This window comes from Typha angustifolia, chromosome 4 (assembly GCF_048772165.1).
Source record: "Typha angustifolia cultivar Huaian chromosome 4, ASM4877216v1, whole genome shotgun sequence".
NCBI lineage: Eukaryota > Viridiplantae > Streptophyta > Magnoliopsida > Poales > Typhaceae > Typha > Typha angustifolia.
In genome coordinates this window covers 10,133,784-10,152,462 of record NC_133242.1, presented here as the reverse complement: position 1 = coordinate 10,152,462, position 18,679 = coordinate 10,133,784, and the positions used below count along the sequence as shown (strand labels likewise).

The 18,679-nt window shown below is 35.1% G+C and overlaps 2 protein-coding genes across 2 annotated transcripts; both read right to left on the bottom strand.

Moving 5' to 3' along the window:
* Positions 1–1,186: 1,186 nt before the first annotated feature.
* LOC140758654 (pre-rRNA-processing protein esf1) lies at positions 1,187–9,705 on the bottom strand. The gene is made up of 7 exons (XM_073094896.1): positions 8,904–9,705; positions 7,985–8,101; positions 6,283–6,503; positions 5,674–5,836; positions 4,187–4,315; positions 1,431–2,188; positions 1,187–1,292 (listed from the first exon to the last, which is right to left on the bottom strand). The coding sequence occupies exons 1-7, from the start codon at positions 9,600–9,602 to the stop codon at positions 1,187–1,189; spliced, it is 2,193 nt and encodes a 730-aa protein (XP_072950997.1). The 5' UTR covers positions 9,603–9,705.
* A 1,250-nt stretch (positions 9,706–10,955) lies between these two features.
* LOC140758653 (uncharacterized) lies at positions 10,956–14,689 on the bottom strand. Its single transcript, XM_073094895.1, has 4 exons — positions 13,675–14,689; positions 13,219–13,229; positions 12,522–13,003; positions 10,956–11,513 (listed from the first exon to the last, which is right to left on the bottom strand). The coding sequence occupies exons 1-4, from the start codon at positions 14,562–14,564 to the stop codon at positions 10,956–10,958; spliced, it is 1,941 nt and encodes a 646-aa protein (XP_072950996.1). The 5' UTR covers positions 14,565–14,689.
* Positions 14,690–18,679: the final 3,990 nt, after the last annotated feature.

Here is an 18,679-nt window from a genome sequence, read left to right as displayed (position 1 = left end):
CACCCCATTAACTAACTCGGTTAAATTCGAATAACATTGCGTTGACTATGTGATTGTTTTATCATTCATTGTTGGCTGATATGTTTAGTTGTTTATTCGTTGGATTGCAGTATGATAGAACTTTTGAACTGTTGTCGATATTGACTAAGGTAAACCCGTTATTCATGTCATATGATTAAGCAATGGGATCTACTCAATCACCAGATTCATAGTGCTTCTGTTGTATTTTTAGTTTGCCTTATAAACTTGTAGAGGGATAGCCATATATTCATCAGCTGATATTCTTGAGTCTATCCTTTGTTGAACTGTAACTTGTACTCGTTCAGAGATTAACTCCAATTTCCATTTTATGTTTCAAAGGTTACTTCGAAAATTCAAGCAGCTATTTCTACTTCATTTCGTGCTTATTCAAATTCAGCCTTCGGATCTGGTGGTCTCTCATTTATTGTAAATGCATTATAGGACTAAAACCAAGAATGTAAATTTTCCTTTTCCTGTATTGCAAATTGTAAAAATAGTTTGACATCAGGTAAAATGGATATGCTATATTCTTGTAAAGAGATCTTTGGTTTTGACATTTTTCTCAAGGATATAATTTCGTGGATTGAATTTTATCCAAAGGCACTGAACTTTTAATGGAAGACTTCATAATTGCAATTTAGTCAAAAGTTTGTAGGTTCTTTAAAAGAAAGCTCGAGAGGATAAAAGTGATTTTTAACCTAAGCACGTGAGGTAAAGTATATTAAACTAAATAATATTTTTGAGAGATACTCACCGAACTCCTAAAATAATGTTGGCAATGCCAATGCATACTGACTTAAAAAAAAAAAAGCCATAATCCACCTATTTCAGCACTCATTATCAAGTAGCAGGTAATTTCCAACACTCAACTGAGTAATGAGTCAGCTTCTTATGCAACTTACACTTAATCATGAACATATTTTGCTAACCCATGGAACCCTCAATTCGAAAAGCATAATTAGTATAAATAAATATCATACAAAACTTCAACCATCTCCACCACTGTCAAGGGGTGGACAACTTGCAAAAACATCACCTACCTTCTCTCATTCATAAATGCACTTAGATTTCTTTTAAGTGACCTAATAGTGAAGGATATCTTCAGTCCTCTCTAATGGCGCACCTATTCATTGCTTGGAAGCGCATTGTTAGATGTTGATATAAGTCATATAACTTGTTTATCTGGTTTGCTCAAAGCATCTTCTGGTGCCTCTTCTTCCCCAGTACTCATCTCCTGCTTCCTTGATCGCTGCCGAATATAGGGTGCACTCCTGTTTAAAAGAGAAAAAAAGAAAGTTCCTCAGTTTTAGAATGCAAGCTTGAGAAAGATTGCAATCACATTAGTCAATAACAACAATAAGCAACATGAAATCATTACAGGAAGTAAATACGGCAAACTTCTAAGGTACCTTTTGTACTGAGGATCTGTCGGGTCCAGTGCATAATGATGAGAAGTAAAGAGCGCAGAGAATCTTGGATCATCACCAATTTTTACATCTGGAATCTTGTCCTCGGTGGACTTCTCCTTACCCTTCTTACCCTTGGGCTTTTTGGCTTTCAAATTATAACCTTTGGGACCATGATCTGCATCCTGATCATCAGCAAATAATAATTCTAACTCGGCTCTACTTGCTTCTTGGTCTTGTTTCTCAGGAGATTGATCTTTCCCTTTCCTACGGCCTTTACCCCTAGATTTTTGCTCCTTGTTTTCCTTCCTAGGCTTGATTTCAGTATCCGAAGGTTCTTCAACAAAGAAATCATCAGGTTCATCGGATGCTCCTTGACCATCATTATCACTGCTGTCATCATCAGAATATCCAGACCTCCTTTTCCTAGCTTTCTTTTTCTCACTTCTTTTCCTAAGAACTGCCTCCCAGACAGTCTCTGACTTTCTGTCCTTTTTCTCAATGATGCGCTTGCTTAGATCCTCAAGCTCTGTGTTGAATGTGATTTCCATATCCTTATCACTTTTATCTGCATCAGAATCATCTCCAGATTGCAAAAGAGCTAAGAACTTCTCTCTTCCTAAGCGCTTTTTGGCTTCGCCAATTGGCAGAGAATCAGCTTTATTGTTGCTGCTGACATCATTTACTTTATCATTATCATCATCATCGTCATCATCATCACTCTCGTCGGTGGAAGCTAAATAATCATTTAATTCATCTAGCTTTAGAAAAAAAGAAATGGCTCAGATTAGTATTGAAAACCAATCAGATGAACATAAAAAACTAATAGGATGATAAATTGAAGACAATATATATTATTAATAACCAGCATCAGCCTTAATCAAGTGTGACCTACAAGGAAAGAAAATAAGATCGCATTAAGACATTAATTAAACTAATTTCAATAGATAAAGTATATCTTCTTTTCAAGGAGCAAAGCTATATATTTTATATTTCTGGGTTGGTAAAGCCAATTCCAGCTAGCAAAAGTTGGAAAATGCTAGACAGGAATAGAGCTAATCTGAGATGATAATAAATGAAGCCATCTTAAGAGTGGAGGTATAATAAGACCTAAACTGTTGACAGATGAATCTTTCAGAATTTACTATCACAGCAAGAGGGCAATGCTTTCGATAGTAGGGCCTGACATCACCCACCGTTGCCCACAAATACACAAAAGAACTCCAACTCCAAGTGAACTACCAAGAGAACACAGGAAGATGGCTTGTCTCAACTCTCAAGAGCCTGACTAGAACTAAGATAATGCTTTAGGACAAAATTTCAATTCTTTCATGTCTTGATTCTCACATCCACTGATCTTATATTTTTCACTGACTAATTACAATTAATCTTCTCCATGGTTTTACTGAAATGGCATGGCATGTAAAGGTGGCCTGCCTGCACGACATGTTCTGGCTACATTATACAGTGCCAACATATGGAATTCTGCAAAGTCTAGCATGTCCATACAATGCTCGTCTGTGTTAGGCCTTCTTTACCATGCTGGTTGTGTATTTAAATCCATGATCTAAATGATCCACTCCTGAAGTCAACCAATTTTTCCAAAAAGGGGATCATAAATTCCAAATGACCATAAGAGAGAATACAATACAATCAGGGATAAAGATTTCCTGAGGAAAAGAAAACTATATGTTGCAGGCACATAAAGGCCAATGACATATTCCAGATTAGAGAGTTAATAAGTTGGTCTTGCTGTCTTGATTGAGTTAGTTTAGTTAGGATTAGTTCAGATTATTTTTTACCTTCATGATTTATTTGACATATTTACATGTATTGTCATAACTTCTGTATTTAAGTATGTTTAAGGCTCAACTTAAGTTCATTTAGATCAGTAAATTAATATTTGATTAGGTTTTACTGATACCTAGATGGATAAGGTCTCTTTTGAATGTCTTTGTAATGTTGGTCATTACTGTGTTCAAGAAATACAAATCTCTCTTTCCCCCTTTGTATGAAACCTTGATTGTTGTGAAACCAAAACTAGGGCGTAAACCCTATGGGTACGGGGACTTCCAATCAGACAAGAAAGAAATTTCCTTTTTTTTCCTCAATTTCTTCCCTATTGTTGTTTCTGTTTTCCTTTCACTGCAGAAAATCTAGGAGAAATTGGGATTGCAGTCAAGAAATATTTTTATGGGGGCACTACTGGACTATGAATTTAATTAAGTGTAGAAATTGGGATTGTAGACCTCTCATTTGCTGTATTATATCCATTTCCAATCCAATTTCTGACATTTCTAAATAAGATTTCAGATCTAAAACCTTTTTCTTTCTGATCTTTTCCCGTTTCTGCTCTATTTGACACATTTTACTATTGAAATCTATATCTTTTCTTAGTTAATTTGTTTTCCTTGAACCCCTTACTTCCCTATGTCTATCCTACATCAATTCTGTATTAGAGCTTTATAGTCCTATCACTATGTGAAACACACACATGTAATTGTGCATGCAGATAAAAATAGTCAATTACAACTTGTATTAGACTATTTACTATAAACTATAAAGCAAAACTACCATGTCTTATTTCACAGAAATGCAAAAGAATCAGTCGTTGGAATTGTACATGCTTGTATATGTACACAGAAGTTGAAACTGAGTCCTAAGTAACCTAATTAGGTATCATAGTATGAGAGACAACATATTTATAGTGAGAAGTCGTCTATGAGGATGGTAACTAAGATATGGTCATAGATATCAACCTGATTTGGCTTGAACTGCCGTCTCAAAATTTTCTTCCGTTCTGGTTCATCATCTTCCCAAGTTAGCTTAACTCTACTGTGCTGCAAGGCACGAGTTTGAAAATCCGGCTCCTTGTAACCAACGGGTGCCTGATTGGAAAGAGAGACAATGATTTAGTGGATAATGTGTCACAATATATGAAGCATGAAATATAATTAACAATGCCTAGTTCTTGATTGAGTAGTTTACATGACCAAACAATGTACATATGTAATGGTAAGTTTCTTTATTCAGTCTCAAATTATGGAACATATAACAAAAGAAAGCTGCAACCTTAGCCTGTCAAAGAAAATTAAGAGAACATCAACAAGTGGCATCTAGATTTCCTAGTTGTTCTATGCTCCACTAAGCAGATAAAATAGCTCGATCTAATTTTCAAGTGAGCATAGGAATATATATGTGTTGCACACTCGAGTACATGTGAATGTTGAGAGCTGGATAATTGCGTATGCAATTGAATGTAGAGAAAATGAAACTATACTTTTGTACTTCTGTAGGCGATGAATCTTTAACTAGAAACAAAACAATCACATAACGACAAAGTAAACCATTATTCAATAGTGTTCAGCACATAATTAAATAAGCTAAAACACAGGATGCCCTCTTGCAAACTTAAAGTAATTACGTTTCATATCATTTAGGGTTCTCTAGCATCTTCTCAGCCCTATATCAATCACCTCCAAATTCATGGCCCATTTTCTTTTTTACTTCTAATCCAATTTTTTTGTCCATATTGTTTACCATAAGTAGAAAATAAGGACTATCTAGTTAAGGATTGTCATGCCAGAGGCACAGGGTGAGCTAACCTTGACTCGGCAGGATATGTATCACTGGCACATATCGTGCTGAGAAGGTATGTCATTGGCACACTGGATAACTTGACATGCCCAAAAAACAATTTTTAAACCATTTTAGAACCTTAGAATCAGTTCTGGTGCCTAAATTATAATCATTCAGGACTAGATATTAGTGTAAGACATGAAATTATATTCTAATATCATGATTTTCACTATTTTTCTAGGACTTTCGGAAATACTGATAAAACCAGAAAAAGGAGGTAGTGGTGGTTTGGGCAAAGTTCTAAGTATCAGTTTCAGGATCAGCCATCGCAAAAAATGATACATATCAGCCACCCATTTCGGACAATTTAGATTGGCTGAATTGGCTGATCCAGATCAGAGTTGGCCGAAATTTCAATCCACAGCTTTGGGAGTGCAGCTTGAGAATTATTGAACTTAATTACATGTAGAGGAAGAATATCCATTGCATAGGCAGATGTTGCTACATAAAGAGGAACAAAGAAATAGCTCATTGTGAAAAGCTGAAAGGAAGAGCTTCCCTCTATTCTAAATAGTTCTCTGGTTTTCCTTCCTATTTTCTTGATATTAGTTTACTACTGTCACATAAGGAGGTGGCCATACAGCATCTACTAGCAAGAAACAAGTACCTCTGTTGCAACGTCACGAGGTGGGTTTTTGAACTCCATAGAATCAGGAATAAACCGCAAATCAAAGACATTAGAAGTTTTCAAAAGCTCAGTACCATCAAGAGTCTTATACAAGTGACTTGAAGTGGCACTTGAATCGCACTCCACAACAGCATAATAATACCTGCATGATGCCACAAGGAAAGAGAACATTAAGCATGTTCTCCTTGGAAACTTTAAAAGGAAATCTTGTAAAAGTATGATAATGACAAATGACGGTCTATTAAAACAGTCCCCATAAAAGAAGGGCTATAGGTTTTTTGCAATAAGATCTGCCCCAAGAGTACTTATTCAAATAGAGTCCAAGCCATAGATGCAAAGTAAACAACCAGGTATATTTCATTTTTACATACATAAAAGAACAAGAATTCAGAACTCCAAGGATACAGAAATAAGATACTTAATTGCATAGGCATCCATCTTTTGTATATGTGGAAATATTTGAAAAGAAACAAATTGCAGGAACATATAAAGAAGCAAGTAGAAAAAAGATGATGGAGATCAACAGCATAATTCCATCACACATATTTGGAAACTAATATGAAAAGAAACTTTCTCCGAATTTATCACCTCAGCTTGTTCAGCTCATAATTTCGCAACTTGTTATTGTCAATGTCAGAGTCATTTTCACTGTCATCGTCACCATTATCTACATCAAAGAGACCAGATGGACCATGAACTGCTTCGATTTCCATGCACTTGATGCCAAATTCAGACGGATAGACAGCCACAGAAGAAATTTGCCCTCCTTTTGGGAGACATGAAGTCATCACCACATAAAGATCAACAGCCTATGAGAACAAAGAATGAGCTAAAGCAAAACAAAGAATGAACAAAGAAAAGATCATCCAAAACTAACATATATCATGTGTTAGCCTGAAATTCAACATGAATCAATAGATGCTGATAATTTACATAAAACTAACAAAGAAACACTTCAAAATCTTGCTCAGAGTAGCAATAATAATATCCTAAGCTATTGAAATGATCAGTTCCAAAAGACTAAAGGAACAAATTTGACAAGATATGATGCGTTGTAGTTATGAGATAAATCCTACAACTTTTAAGCCTGCAGTTATTATATCGAAATTTAGACCTTGACTACCGAGGATCCACCTATTAAAAGAAAAAAGAGTCAAAAGTTCCAGGATGAATGAACTAAGGTTATCATGTTAGATCCTCTAAGAAGGGAGTGACACTTCTACTGATATATTGCAGGAGTATTTAACAACGGTCTCAACTCTCAACATTGATATCAGTGAAGAATGTCATGAAATTACAACTAAATCTACATCAACAAATTCGCTCATGATCAAGTTACAACCTAAGATCTATGACCATATTACATTAACTGTTTGTATGTTGTTCATTCCTTCGGTATGCTCCCAGGTTGCGAAGTACCTAAAAATAATACCAAAAACCCATCATTGTAATCACAATGCCATCCTGTCTTAGGCTAGCCTTCATGTGCATGCTATATAGTAAACGCTTCTGAAACTGATATTGCAAATACAAATGTTACTACCGCATCACGTATGTTGTCCTGTGCAACTTAAGTGTCTCTATATAGTTTATGAGCCTTTGCCAGCTTAACATTAGAAATTCAAATCGAGCTTTCCTCCTCTCTTTTTTCAATATCTATGCAAACTAAGAGAATTTTGATGGAAAAACTTGAGGAAGTTCTCTAAAAACTCAAAAGACCAAATAAACAAGGAAATGAAGATAACAAAATAATCTTATATACTTGCTTCTGACATTTCTATAATTTAGAGTGGTGCTAATCTACCTACTACTCTACTAGATGAAGAAATATAGTTATTAGATTAAAGTAATCTTTATAATTACATTAGAGGGATAATAGTTCCAACTAATGAATGACCTAACTCGATAAATTTTGAGTGGTAAACACATGTCGAAATATCCTTTAGGTTGAAGCTTATATAGAATCACGGAATCTGGTGATTTCGCTTATTAAAGAAGAGAATTCAGTAATTATACTTTGACATGCACGCTTAAAGATGTTAAAACATTTCATCAATTCCATTTGTAAACACAGCTGCTGGCTTACTATATAAGACATGCCAAATACAAAGAATGGCTTAGGAAAATAGGGGAAACAGATTTCATGAAACAAACCTATCAAAACATAGAGGATTGCAGATAAGATATATCATATGATATGAGAAAAAAGTGTCAAGATACACAGTATACCAATTGAACTAGAAAGAATAGGCCACATTAGAGAGATAATTGTTATTATATATTAACATACCTTGATATGATCCCAGTCCATGTTAACAGCTGCAAGTCTATGTGTTTCATTCTCAGTTAATGGTGTATCTTCGTGGTTAGCCATCAAATAGTGAACAATATCACTATTGACAGAGTACTGCAAGGAACAAAGTATAAATCATTTGTCCATTTAAATTCCATAAGCTTTTTAACAAGTAACCATAAACACCTAATCAATGGTAATACTAGCATTGATAAGAATCAATGTTCTAAAAGGCAGACAGGCAGTGGCTAGCCAAGTTACAGCATACACCTATTTGCTGAGAGTTTGTATGCAGGCGCACTTATGGTCTATGCTAGACACAAAGTACTTCAGATAAGAATGTAATATTACTAACTAACAAAAGGAGACACAAGAAAATCAAGAAGAGAGAAGGTACAGACCTCTTGAAGACCTGCAAAATCCATTTTACCGTGTCATAAAATGATAAAGATCATTGTTGATGCAAGAAATGAATTTTCTGATTGTCAAATAACTGATAATAAAAACCAAAATCAAAGATCGATACAGAAAATTGATGTCCTCTTGTTTTAGCACTAGTCATCTACATTCCAAGCTTGCTTAACGTAGAGGACTAGGCAACTTGCCCATGTTAGCATTATGTGGTAAAAGAAAATCTGGAAGTTTCATATAAGCTGAAGATAGACGACACATGAAAATAATCGAGAGAAGTATCAACCACAAGCAAAAGATAATCAAATGTTTGGACCTTAGGAGCAACAGAAGCATTCTAAATCAAATAAAAGCGCAAAATAAAAACTTAAATTTTGAAACAAAAAATATATATATTTCTAATAAAAACAGGATTTTTCAAAAAAGGAGCAACAAAATTACTAAGATAAATGCAGTTAAAAAATAATATCCAGTTAAGGGAGATAAGAAAGAAGAAGAGGATCACCTGATCATCATCATCATCATCATCATCTTCCTCATCTTCAGTAGAAGTACTTCCATCACTCTCCGACGCATTCAATTCCATTTGGCTATCCTCCTCTTCATCAGAAACCTCCAACTCCCTTCCATCCTTTACTCTCTCCTCTTCCTCCTTATCTTCCTGGTGAAGATAGTAGTGAAGCAACGGATTCACCTCATCCCCCTTCCTCGGCTTCCCCCTCTTATCTACAGGCGCCGCCGACGGCGCGAAATTCTTATCCGAGAAGATCCTGGCGAAGCGCGAATCGATCGTAACCTTCGACTCCTTCCTCGGCATTCTCCGGAACCGCGGATCGAACTGCGCCGACGAGAATCGCTCGTCCGTGATCGCCCTGCTCTTCTTATTCTTCTTCCACACCCCCTCCTCCTCCTCCTCCTCCTCCTCGCCGCCGCCGCCGCCGCTGCCTTCTCCATCTCTATTCTTCTCCTTATTCTTACTCTTGGTCTTATCCTTCTTACCCTTCTTCTTGTTCTTCTTTGCATCCGTATTCTCGTCCTCCCCCTTCATCTCCGGCGCTGCATCGTGCGGCGATCGAAGCTTCCGCTTCTTATTCTTCTTGGACTCGATATGGTCTTCTTTGTCGGGCAGTTCTTGGAGATTATTCTTGTTTCTATTCTTCTTCTCCTTCTTCTTCCTCTTCTCATCGGAATCCCCCGTCGCCATGGAGGAGGCGGATGAATCTAAACAGACGGTGGATGACGGCGAAATTATTTTCCAATCTTGTAGTACTCAGGCTGCGCGGGTGACCCTCCAGGGAAAATTTCAAGGCCGGCCCTAACCAATATAAATGAACCTATCTTCAGTTTTTTTACGTAATTGCCACTATAAACTTTTAAAATATTATAACTATTATCGCATTTCTTAAGATATCATAATTCTAACTAGAATTCTTTCTCTCTAGGAATTTGACTTAACAGTCAACTTTTGAAAAAAAAATAATATCTATAGAATATTTCTAGCTGATGACGGTTAAAATTAAGAAATGTATATAAATAATTAAAAGGAATAATTTCACTAAAATCTCATGAAACATCGTCTGCTTCCACCTGCACTCGGGGCTTTTAAAATAATCTATTCGGCTTGTCTGCATATAATTATTAAATTATAGGGCTTGGTTTATAAATAATAAAAATATAAGATATAAATTATAATTTTATTAAAAGATAGGGTGTTATATATAAATTTTTTTATTTTTAATAGTTTTGGGGGTGTTAATGTCAAACTTTTTTAGTCCAAGGGTCAATGTATTATTAAGCTATTATTCAGGGTGTCGATGTAATTTAATCTGTTTTTAGCAAACATCTCACTTAAGACTCACACATAAAATATAGAAATATTATATAAATAAAAATTTTGTTCAAAACATAATTTTGTTTCAAACCAGATCTGGATCAATTTGGACATAAAAAAATTATGATATTTTTATAAGTGATAGACTCATGAGTTGGAGTTCTAATGGCTTTAGTTTTATATAAATCAGAGGTCTAGATGAAAAGTTAAAAATAAAATAGTGAAGGAAGGTCTGAAGGAGATAGATTGGTAAATATCTAACGTTGCGGCGGTCGTCGGAGGGTGGCGGAAGACCAAAGATGGTGGTGGACAACGGTAAAGTAGGGTGGCTTGTGGAGGAAGATGATGGCTAGAGTTTGAAAGCTTAATATAAAGATAAAGACAATCTAACGGTTACGATAAAACAGTAAATGCGATAATAATAAATTGGTTATCTCAATAATTTCTCATTGCTTGAGTGATTAAAGAAAGGAGTCCAACGCCATTATATATAAAGGTTAGGTAGAATGAGTCTTACTAGGACTAGCGCTGAAGGCTTATATGACTCGAATTAAAATTTGTCTTAAAGACTTACATGACTTAATTAAACTTGTCTTATTGACCTACATGACTTAACTAGACTAACTTTAAGAGTTTACATCATTAATTAATTAAAAGATAAATAAACTCGATCCATCAAGCCCAATATCCTTATGATGTGATCTGATTCGGTTCGCATCAAATTTGTTAAATTAAAGCTTCTTCAACCCCAAGTGGAATGACATAGATAACTGCAACCAAAACGGCAATACAGACAAAAACGATATTAGTATGAATTGGAGATAGGACAGCATATATAGCTGCAGCAAATGCCACGAGCATCAACATAGCTGCCAAAATCATGCAACGTGTAGACATCGCGATGAGGTTATGAGGTGTCCAAACTAAGAATTTTCTAGACGTCGACATATTGTCGTGTGGTTGCTGCTCGTTCCTAGCCACTATTATATTAGCAAAGGCAAACCAAAATGTGGCTATTACGGAGAGAAGAAATGCTAAGGCATTTGTGATAATGAATGCCTTGAAACCAAATCGCATTGCTAGAATTGGTGTGCCATCAGCTTTGTAACCCCCAGGCACGGTGAAAGCTGCAGCAAATGTTACTGTGGCAATCAATACAGAGCAAACCATTAGGCTTTTTGCTGGCGACTTTGAGCTTTCTCCTTTTGTTGCCTCCGTTTCATTTTCAATTTGATTGTCATGTCGGAGGCGGTGAAGCGAATAAGGACTCGAGAGACCACCCTTCTGTATCCAATACTTATGTAGCCAAGTTGGTTGATACTTGTGTAGCCAATCTCATAGATACTGGAACAATAAGAGCAGAGAATAAAAAGTAAGACGACGAAATTAGCATAAGTTCTGTGTGAACTATTCCACGGTTAGATGACATGTCCTTTTATGTGTAGTTGAGAGTTTTGTTTTTACCAAACTAGTCTTTTCCCAAATTTTATTTATCGAGATAAGTTACACCCTAAACTTAATATTAAAATTTGTCTGCTTTATCAATAAAACGCTGAATTTATCGGTGTTTTACTTTTAGATAGAAATGTTGAAAAGTTATTTATAAAAAAAGTTGAACCGTTCAATGTCTTACTTTTTAGAAAACGTTGAATAGTTCAACATTTTATCAGCAAAATGTTACGATACTCCCAACTTTTTTTAAATTTTTTTACCAATTTATTTCTCATTTGAGGTCAAATTAATATTCGATCAAAATCATTATATTCATTCCTCTTTCATCTTAATAATAATATATTATATATCAAAAATATATTATTATTAGAAAGTTATGACCTTTGAAACTAAGTAGCCATGCATCTTAATAAGACGCTTAAATGACTAGTGTTTTATGGGGAAAAGATAGAATCTACTTTCTCTAGTAATATGTTAATTTTTTATAGCTTTTTTTTTTTATAATAAAAACACAGATAAGATCAGTGTTTTACTTATAAGATAAAATGTTGGACTCATTTAAAAATAAAATGTTAAACTTATTAGTGTTTTACTTACGGTAATAGTAAAATAGAAAGTATTAAATTTAGGGTGTAATGTATTTCTATAAATAAAGTTTGCAAGATTTGGTCAAAAAATCGTGTAGTTGATGCTTATTTCACCTGCTGTATTCTTTTTCTCTTGGAGATGTCCAAAAAGGACAAGGAAAAGGAAAATTAATAATTATTTTGAAGCTAGACACACATTAATTGGCTTTCATGCAGGATGGGAAACATGCTTGAGATCTAAATTATAAAATTAAGGGGGATTAATTACCTTCAAGAAATTACGCTCCTCCTTGAATCCCTGCTCCGAAGAATACACAAAATATTCTTTTTCATTCTCTACAAGTAGATGTAGAGGTGTATTCCCTTCAAAATCAGCAGCATTCATTAATCTCGAAAGCTCCAGCTTTTTGCTGAAAAAAGAGACTGTCGACCACTTTCTCCCTTCGACAGCAACATGAAGAAAGTTTCTTCCACGATCATCAAGTAACTCATCTGAATCAGGGCATTCTAATATCAGCTTATCAATTATCTCAGTTTTCCCCATGCTAGCAGCAACATGGATAGGATAAAAGCCACTAGAATCTGGGATGTACGCCAGAGAAGGATCATATTCCACTAATAGTTCTGCAATTTCTTGATTTCCATCCGATGCTACATAGTGGAGAGGTGTGGCCCCTGAGTTATCGGTTTTTCTTGCAAGCTTTCGACCCCATTGTAAGAGTTCTTGTGCGATTTCTGTCAAACAGATTTATGCCATTAAAAGTTTACACGAATAATATATAGTAATCTTCATCTATCTACTTTCCACTACTTTGGTTGAAATACCCATTAAACCCAAGTTAAAGAGATCCCTTCTGGGGTCAGCCTCAAGGGTTGAGGAAAGGTGATATAACTCTAGGTGGTTTACTCTATCATCCAGTCAGAAGTGGGAGAGTTTTTTTTTTCTTTACCTATTTTAAGTCTGTCAAATTTTTTTATCACATGTTTAATTCGCGTCGAAATTTAAATACAGAATTAAGCGGGTTAAAAAATTACTGACTGGGATATCAATTTCTATATAAGTCATTGACTATGACAAGATGAGTTAGAAGATCGTTGACTGGAACAACGATTTGTAAATATAAGTCATCAAACAATGATTTTTTATGTGAAAATTTAAAATTTGCTAAAATAATTAGTAAGCATGTGAGAAAAAAATTCATATAAATAAAAGTTTTCTCCATACTTAGCAATTTTCTTAATATGGATATAAGTCCTACTTAGTTAGCAAATTTCTAACTAACTTACATAATCTAGTATTTAAATTTTAAATCATCCTAAACCTTGAAATAAATAAATTTGGAAACGCTAGTTCGGTCAAAAACTCGGCAGTGGGATACTTAGAGAAAGTTTGAAAGATCCATCACGCAAAAGAAATATATAATAGAAATGTACCATAATCCGAGAAGCACTCAGAGTAGAGCCTTTTGAAGTTCGTCAAATGTGTCGGTATTTGCTTGGGTCCTGTTATCGCCTTTGAGAGATAAGATGAGCTATAAAGTACCGCAGCATGCAAAGCAGTTTGCCCGTTCGGTCCGGCGTAGAACGGTGAATCTCCGACAGGAGGAAGGTGGTGTTGTTTGAACTCTTGAACTAACGCAAGAGACCCTGAAAGGACAGCCATGTAAAGAGGAGAAACATCGTCGTCATCCAGCATATAAGCCAATCCGCGATCATGCGACAATAACTCACGCGCCACATTCAAATGGCTATTTTGCACTGCTTCGTGTAAGGCGGTCCTTCCACCTTTTTTCCTTGCTCTTAGCATCGTCTCCACTCCAACTCCGCCCACCCTACCAGCGGAAGAGATCATGTGGCGGACGATCTGGTCATGCCCGGCCCTCGCAGCACAGTGCAGTGGCGTCTCCCGCAGCTGATTGCGTGCCACCAAGAGGGAATTCCGTCTGCTGCAGATCACCTCTGCGAGTTCCAAGTCTCCATTGCTAGCAACTATATGGAGGGATGTATTGCCCCCTATGGTAACTCCTCGAAGGCAACTGGTTCTGTACTCTCGTGTCATGTCGTCGTCCCCCATTTCGTGATCAGGAGCAACATTAATAGGAACATCAATTGCAATACTCTGAGTTTCTCCTCTAGAAGTTCTTTCTTCAGATTCAAGAAGCGCACTCGCAAGCCTCGTGTTCCCACTTCTTACTGCTTTCAAGAAATCATGGTTCATGAGGATATTCTCAGGCCCGAAGTCTACTTGGATTTTGTTACTTCCGAGTTCCTTTGCACCTGCTGCTGCAGCATCCATCGCTAGCTATTATCGAATATTTGGACAATAGTATCCAGGGGTCACGTATTTGGCAGTGACTGCGGGATCAGCTAGCACATTTTAATTTACATATAATATAGGTGAATCACCATTTGACGAACAATATATAGAAAATGGATGGAGTAAAGAAAGACCCACTGATAACTCAAGTCAACAATGTGAGGAGAGCAGAAGAAACTATATATATATATTGAAAGACCCGGTCATATATATATATATATTGAAAGACCCGGTCATATATATATATATATTGAAAGACCCAGTGATGACTCAAGTCAACAATGTGACGAGAGTAGAAGAAAAAAAAATATATGTATTGAAAGACCCAGTGATAACTCAAGTCAACCGAGTGTAGAAGAAAAATAATAATAATAAATTATATATATATATATATATATATATATATATATATATATATATATATATATATATGCAATGAAAGAATATTTAACGGTGGATAGAGCATGACGCGATAAGAAACCTTTGAGAGATCTAGATCTAGATCTAGATAGATCTGTGCTACTCAATTAAAATTAATTTTGAGTTTAGATTTGTGATCAAGCTTGAATTAAAATTATTGCAATTCGAATCAATTTCAAATTAATTTTGAGCACGAGCCTAAACGAGCTGATCAATAAGCCATTTTAAATCTTAATCAATTCAAGCTAAATTTTGAGCCTGATCAAGCTTGAATTAAATTAAGCTTAACATAGGCTTAAATCAAGCTTAGAATAAGGCCTCATTCAAAAATATAAACTAATAGACATATTTATGTATTTAGAAAAGATATGATATGATCAAAATTTAGAACTAAACTCTATAAGATCAAAGTATATAATAATCCACTTAAGTAAATTTTAGAATATAGCATAATTATAGTATTATATAGTATAAAAATATTACTTATATTATATTATTATAATTATTTCAAGCCTTATCGACCCTATTTGATCGAGCCGGCTCATGATTAAGTTTGACTTGAAATTATTTTCGAGCCTATTAGGATTTTAGTTGGCAAATGTGTATAAAATATTCTAAATCTGTTTATATATGTATATGAGCATATTTATAAGTTTTGATAATATTTGATTTGAAATTTTTTAAGATTTGAAACATTTAAGTCATCGTGTTCGAACACACCCTAATAGGCGTTCACACATACAGACGTGCATATTTGGTCGTTCATAGCATGTTCATACTATAAGTCACCGTGCTCGAACACGCTTGGCCTGCATTCGAATGCCCACACAAATTTTGGGGTTAAGTGAGAACTGATTTGACTTGGATTTGATATTATCTTTAAAAGATATATAAGAGTTAGGATGTCCTAACCTTAAAAGAGGTCGATCATTGAGAGGTACTTATCTTATCTCTAAAAAATATTTATCTTTTATCTCTAAGAGATATTTGTAAGAGATATTTATCTTATCTCTAAGAGGTATATAAAGAGGTTTAATGTAACCCTAGGGAAGCTGTCTATTATTTTGAGATCATCTTTTGGAGGCTATTAGAAATCACTTCTCTACATTAGACGAAATGTGCTGAATCGTTCATAATTCTACGCATCTACATCCGATCTAGAAGAACTACGTCTCGAGAGTCACCGAGATAGAAGGATTAATCTCAAGAGTCATTAAGGTTTAGAAACCTATAGCGATGGGAATCAACGAGTGATCTGTATGCTTCTTGTTAATTACTACAAGTTTTAGATATCATTGAAATCTTTCATTGTATTGTGCCAACCGGTACGGACAGTCTATATATATAGACAGCTCCACATTAAGAACTTTGGAATAAACCAAAATAGGGAAAAAATGAGAATTAAGATAATTGATGTGCTAATATCAGAATGGCTTGATTCATGAGTTTTTTTTTTTTTACGAAAATTCACACAATGATAATTTATTAAGCTTCAAAAAATGATTACAACATGATATAGAAATAAAGAATGGGAGAAATGATAAAATTTTTATAATAGACTCCTCTCTTGATTGAAAACTTGTTCTAAGCACTCATGCAAATAAATAGGGATATGGCTATTCTAGCTTTTAGAGTAGTTGGTGAGTTAATATGGTAGCTAGAGGTCTTGAGTTCAAATCTTGTAATGCTCATCTTTACTAAAAAATATAAACCTCCACCCATTTAATCAAATCCATTTTTTAAACCTATCTAAATGTTTCAGCTTTAGACATCTATTTAATCAAATCCATTTCTTAGGTCCATCAAAATGTTTTAGTGAAAGAAAGTGTTAGAATATAAAATATGAAAATTACCATTCTCTAACAACTTAAACTTTTAGAGTAGTTGTGAGTTAACAAAAGCATCGGCTCTAGAATAAGCCTCCCTTTTAGCTTATAGAGACAGCTCTGAATAGTTGCAAGAGACATGGACTCAAACCCAACAGACATAGAGATTGGCCAACCCAACGAAACAAACCAAACAAATCACCAAATGAGTTACTTGATTCATATGTGTTACTTGATGCTCAAGTAAGAAATTTCTTTCATGTTGCTGCCGAAAATAGAAGCTGGTTGGTAATTTTTCATTTAATCCGAAAGCGAGAGCTTTTTAAATTGATGAATGCTGCTAATTTTGAAGGGAACACACCTCTACATCTAGGCGTAGAGGATGGAAACGAATTGCTTTTGACTATCCTGAAGCAGAGGAACAGACTAGAATCAGCATTCTTTAAAATGATTTTCAGCTATTACTGGAAGGTAATTAATCTCCCTTCATATTGTAATCTAGATTCTAGTTCTTTATTTTATATTTTTTTTCCTTGTCCCAGCCATATCCACCATATATATTGGCTACATAAGTATTGGGTACAGAAGAGACCTCTCCCTAGTCCTTATTCGCTTCACCACCTCCGGCGTCACAATCCAAATCCAAATCAACATAAAATGTAGGGGTAATTCTTACAATTAATGGCTTTAAGCAAATCAACGACTTTTTCTGTTTCAATTGTTTCTTGCTCATAATAGAGAATGTGGGGAAAGACCAGCAAATGCATGTTGAAAAAATCCCTAGACACACGTATGTATCTAAACACTAGGCAATGATATCGCTCGTTCGCTTAAGTAATAGTCCGAAGAAATATTAAAAAATGAAAGCAGAGATGAACGCCAAGATTTTAATGTGGAAAAACTCAAAACGGAAAAAACCACGGATCCAAACTCGGATCAAAACCAATCACTATGATAGTAGCAGTTACAAGACTGACTTATAAAACAACCCGTCAATTCAAACGACTTTGTTCCTCTCAGTCTTGATCGCTAGAACCCACGATTCACTGCTTCTTGTGATTGAAGTCCAATCTCAGTAGCCCTCAAGATTGATCTTTTGTTTAGATCGCCCTTAAGACGAAAGATTAAATTCTTGTAGATGAGTGGAACCTTGTTAGTTGAAGAATTGATATAGCCTCAAGAAGTCTCCTTCAATAATATTTGTTCAACTTCATTAGAGATAGGGTTTCACAATCCTTATATATGATCTTCAAGATAGAGCCAAATCCGAGTCTTATCCGTACTCATGAAAGTCCAATATTTTCAAACTTCATTGGTGCGTTCGAACGGCATGACTTGATCTCATCAACTTTGCTCCAATAATTTTCGCAATTCTTCAAACCAGAGACTTTCTAGACTTGTGTAAAGCTCATATACATGTAAAAAATACACTTAGAATATTTTGTACACAATTGCCAATAATTAAAAACCTAACAATCTCCCCCTTTGGCAATTTGTAACAAAACAACTAAATTACAAGATATTACAAAGAATTCAAAATGAGGATTCAACAAGTCTAGAAGATTTCGCACTTCAATCCCTGCAAATAATAAATATACCAATCCAAGATCAAGTGAAAATAACTTGAAATTAATAATAATTCAAACACAAGTTATTAAGCAAGCTTAAGTTTAAAAGTACTTAAGCAAAGTTATTATGCAGTAAACATAAACCAGTAAACTCTAATAAACTCCCCCTATGCCAACACTCTTCCTATACCAGTAAACTCCTAAACTTTAAACTCGCGTCTAAACTCACCACACACTACACACTCTCCCCCTTTTTGACACAAATGCCAAAGACTAGGAA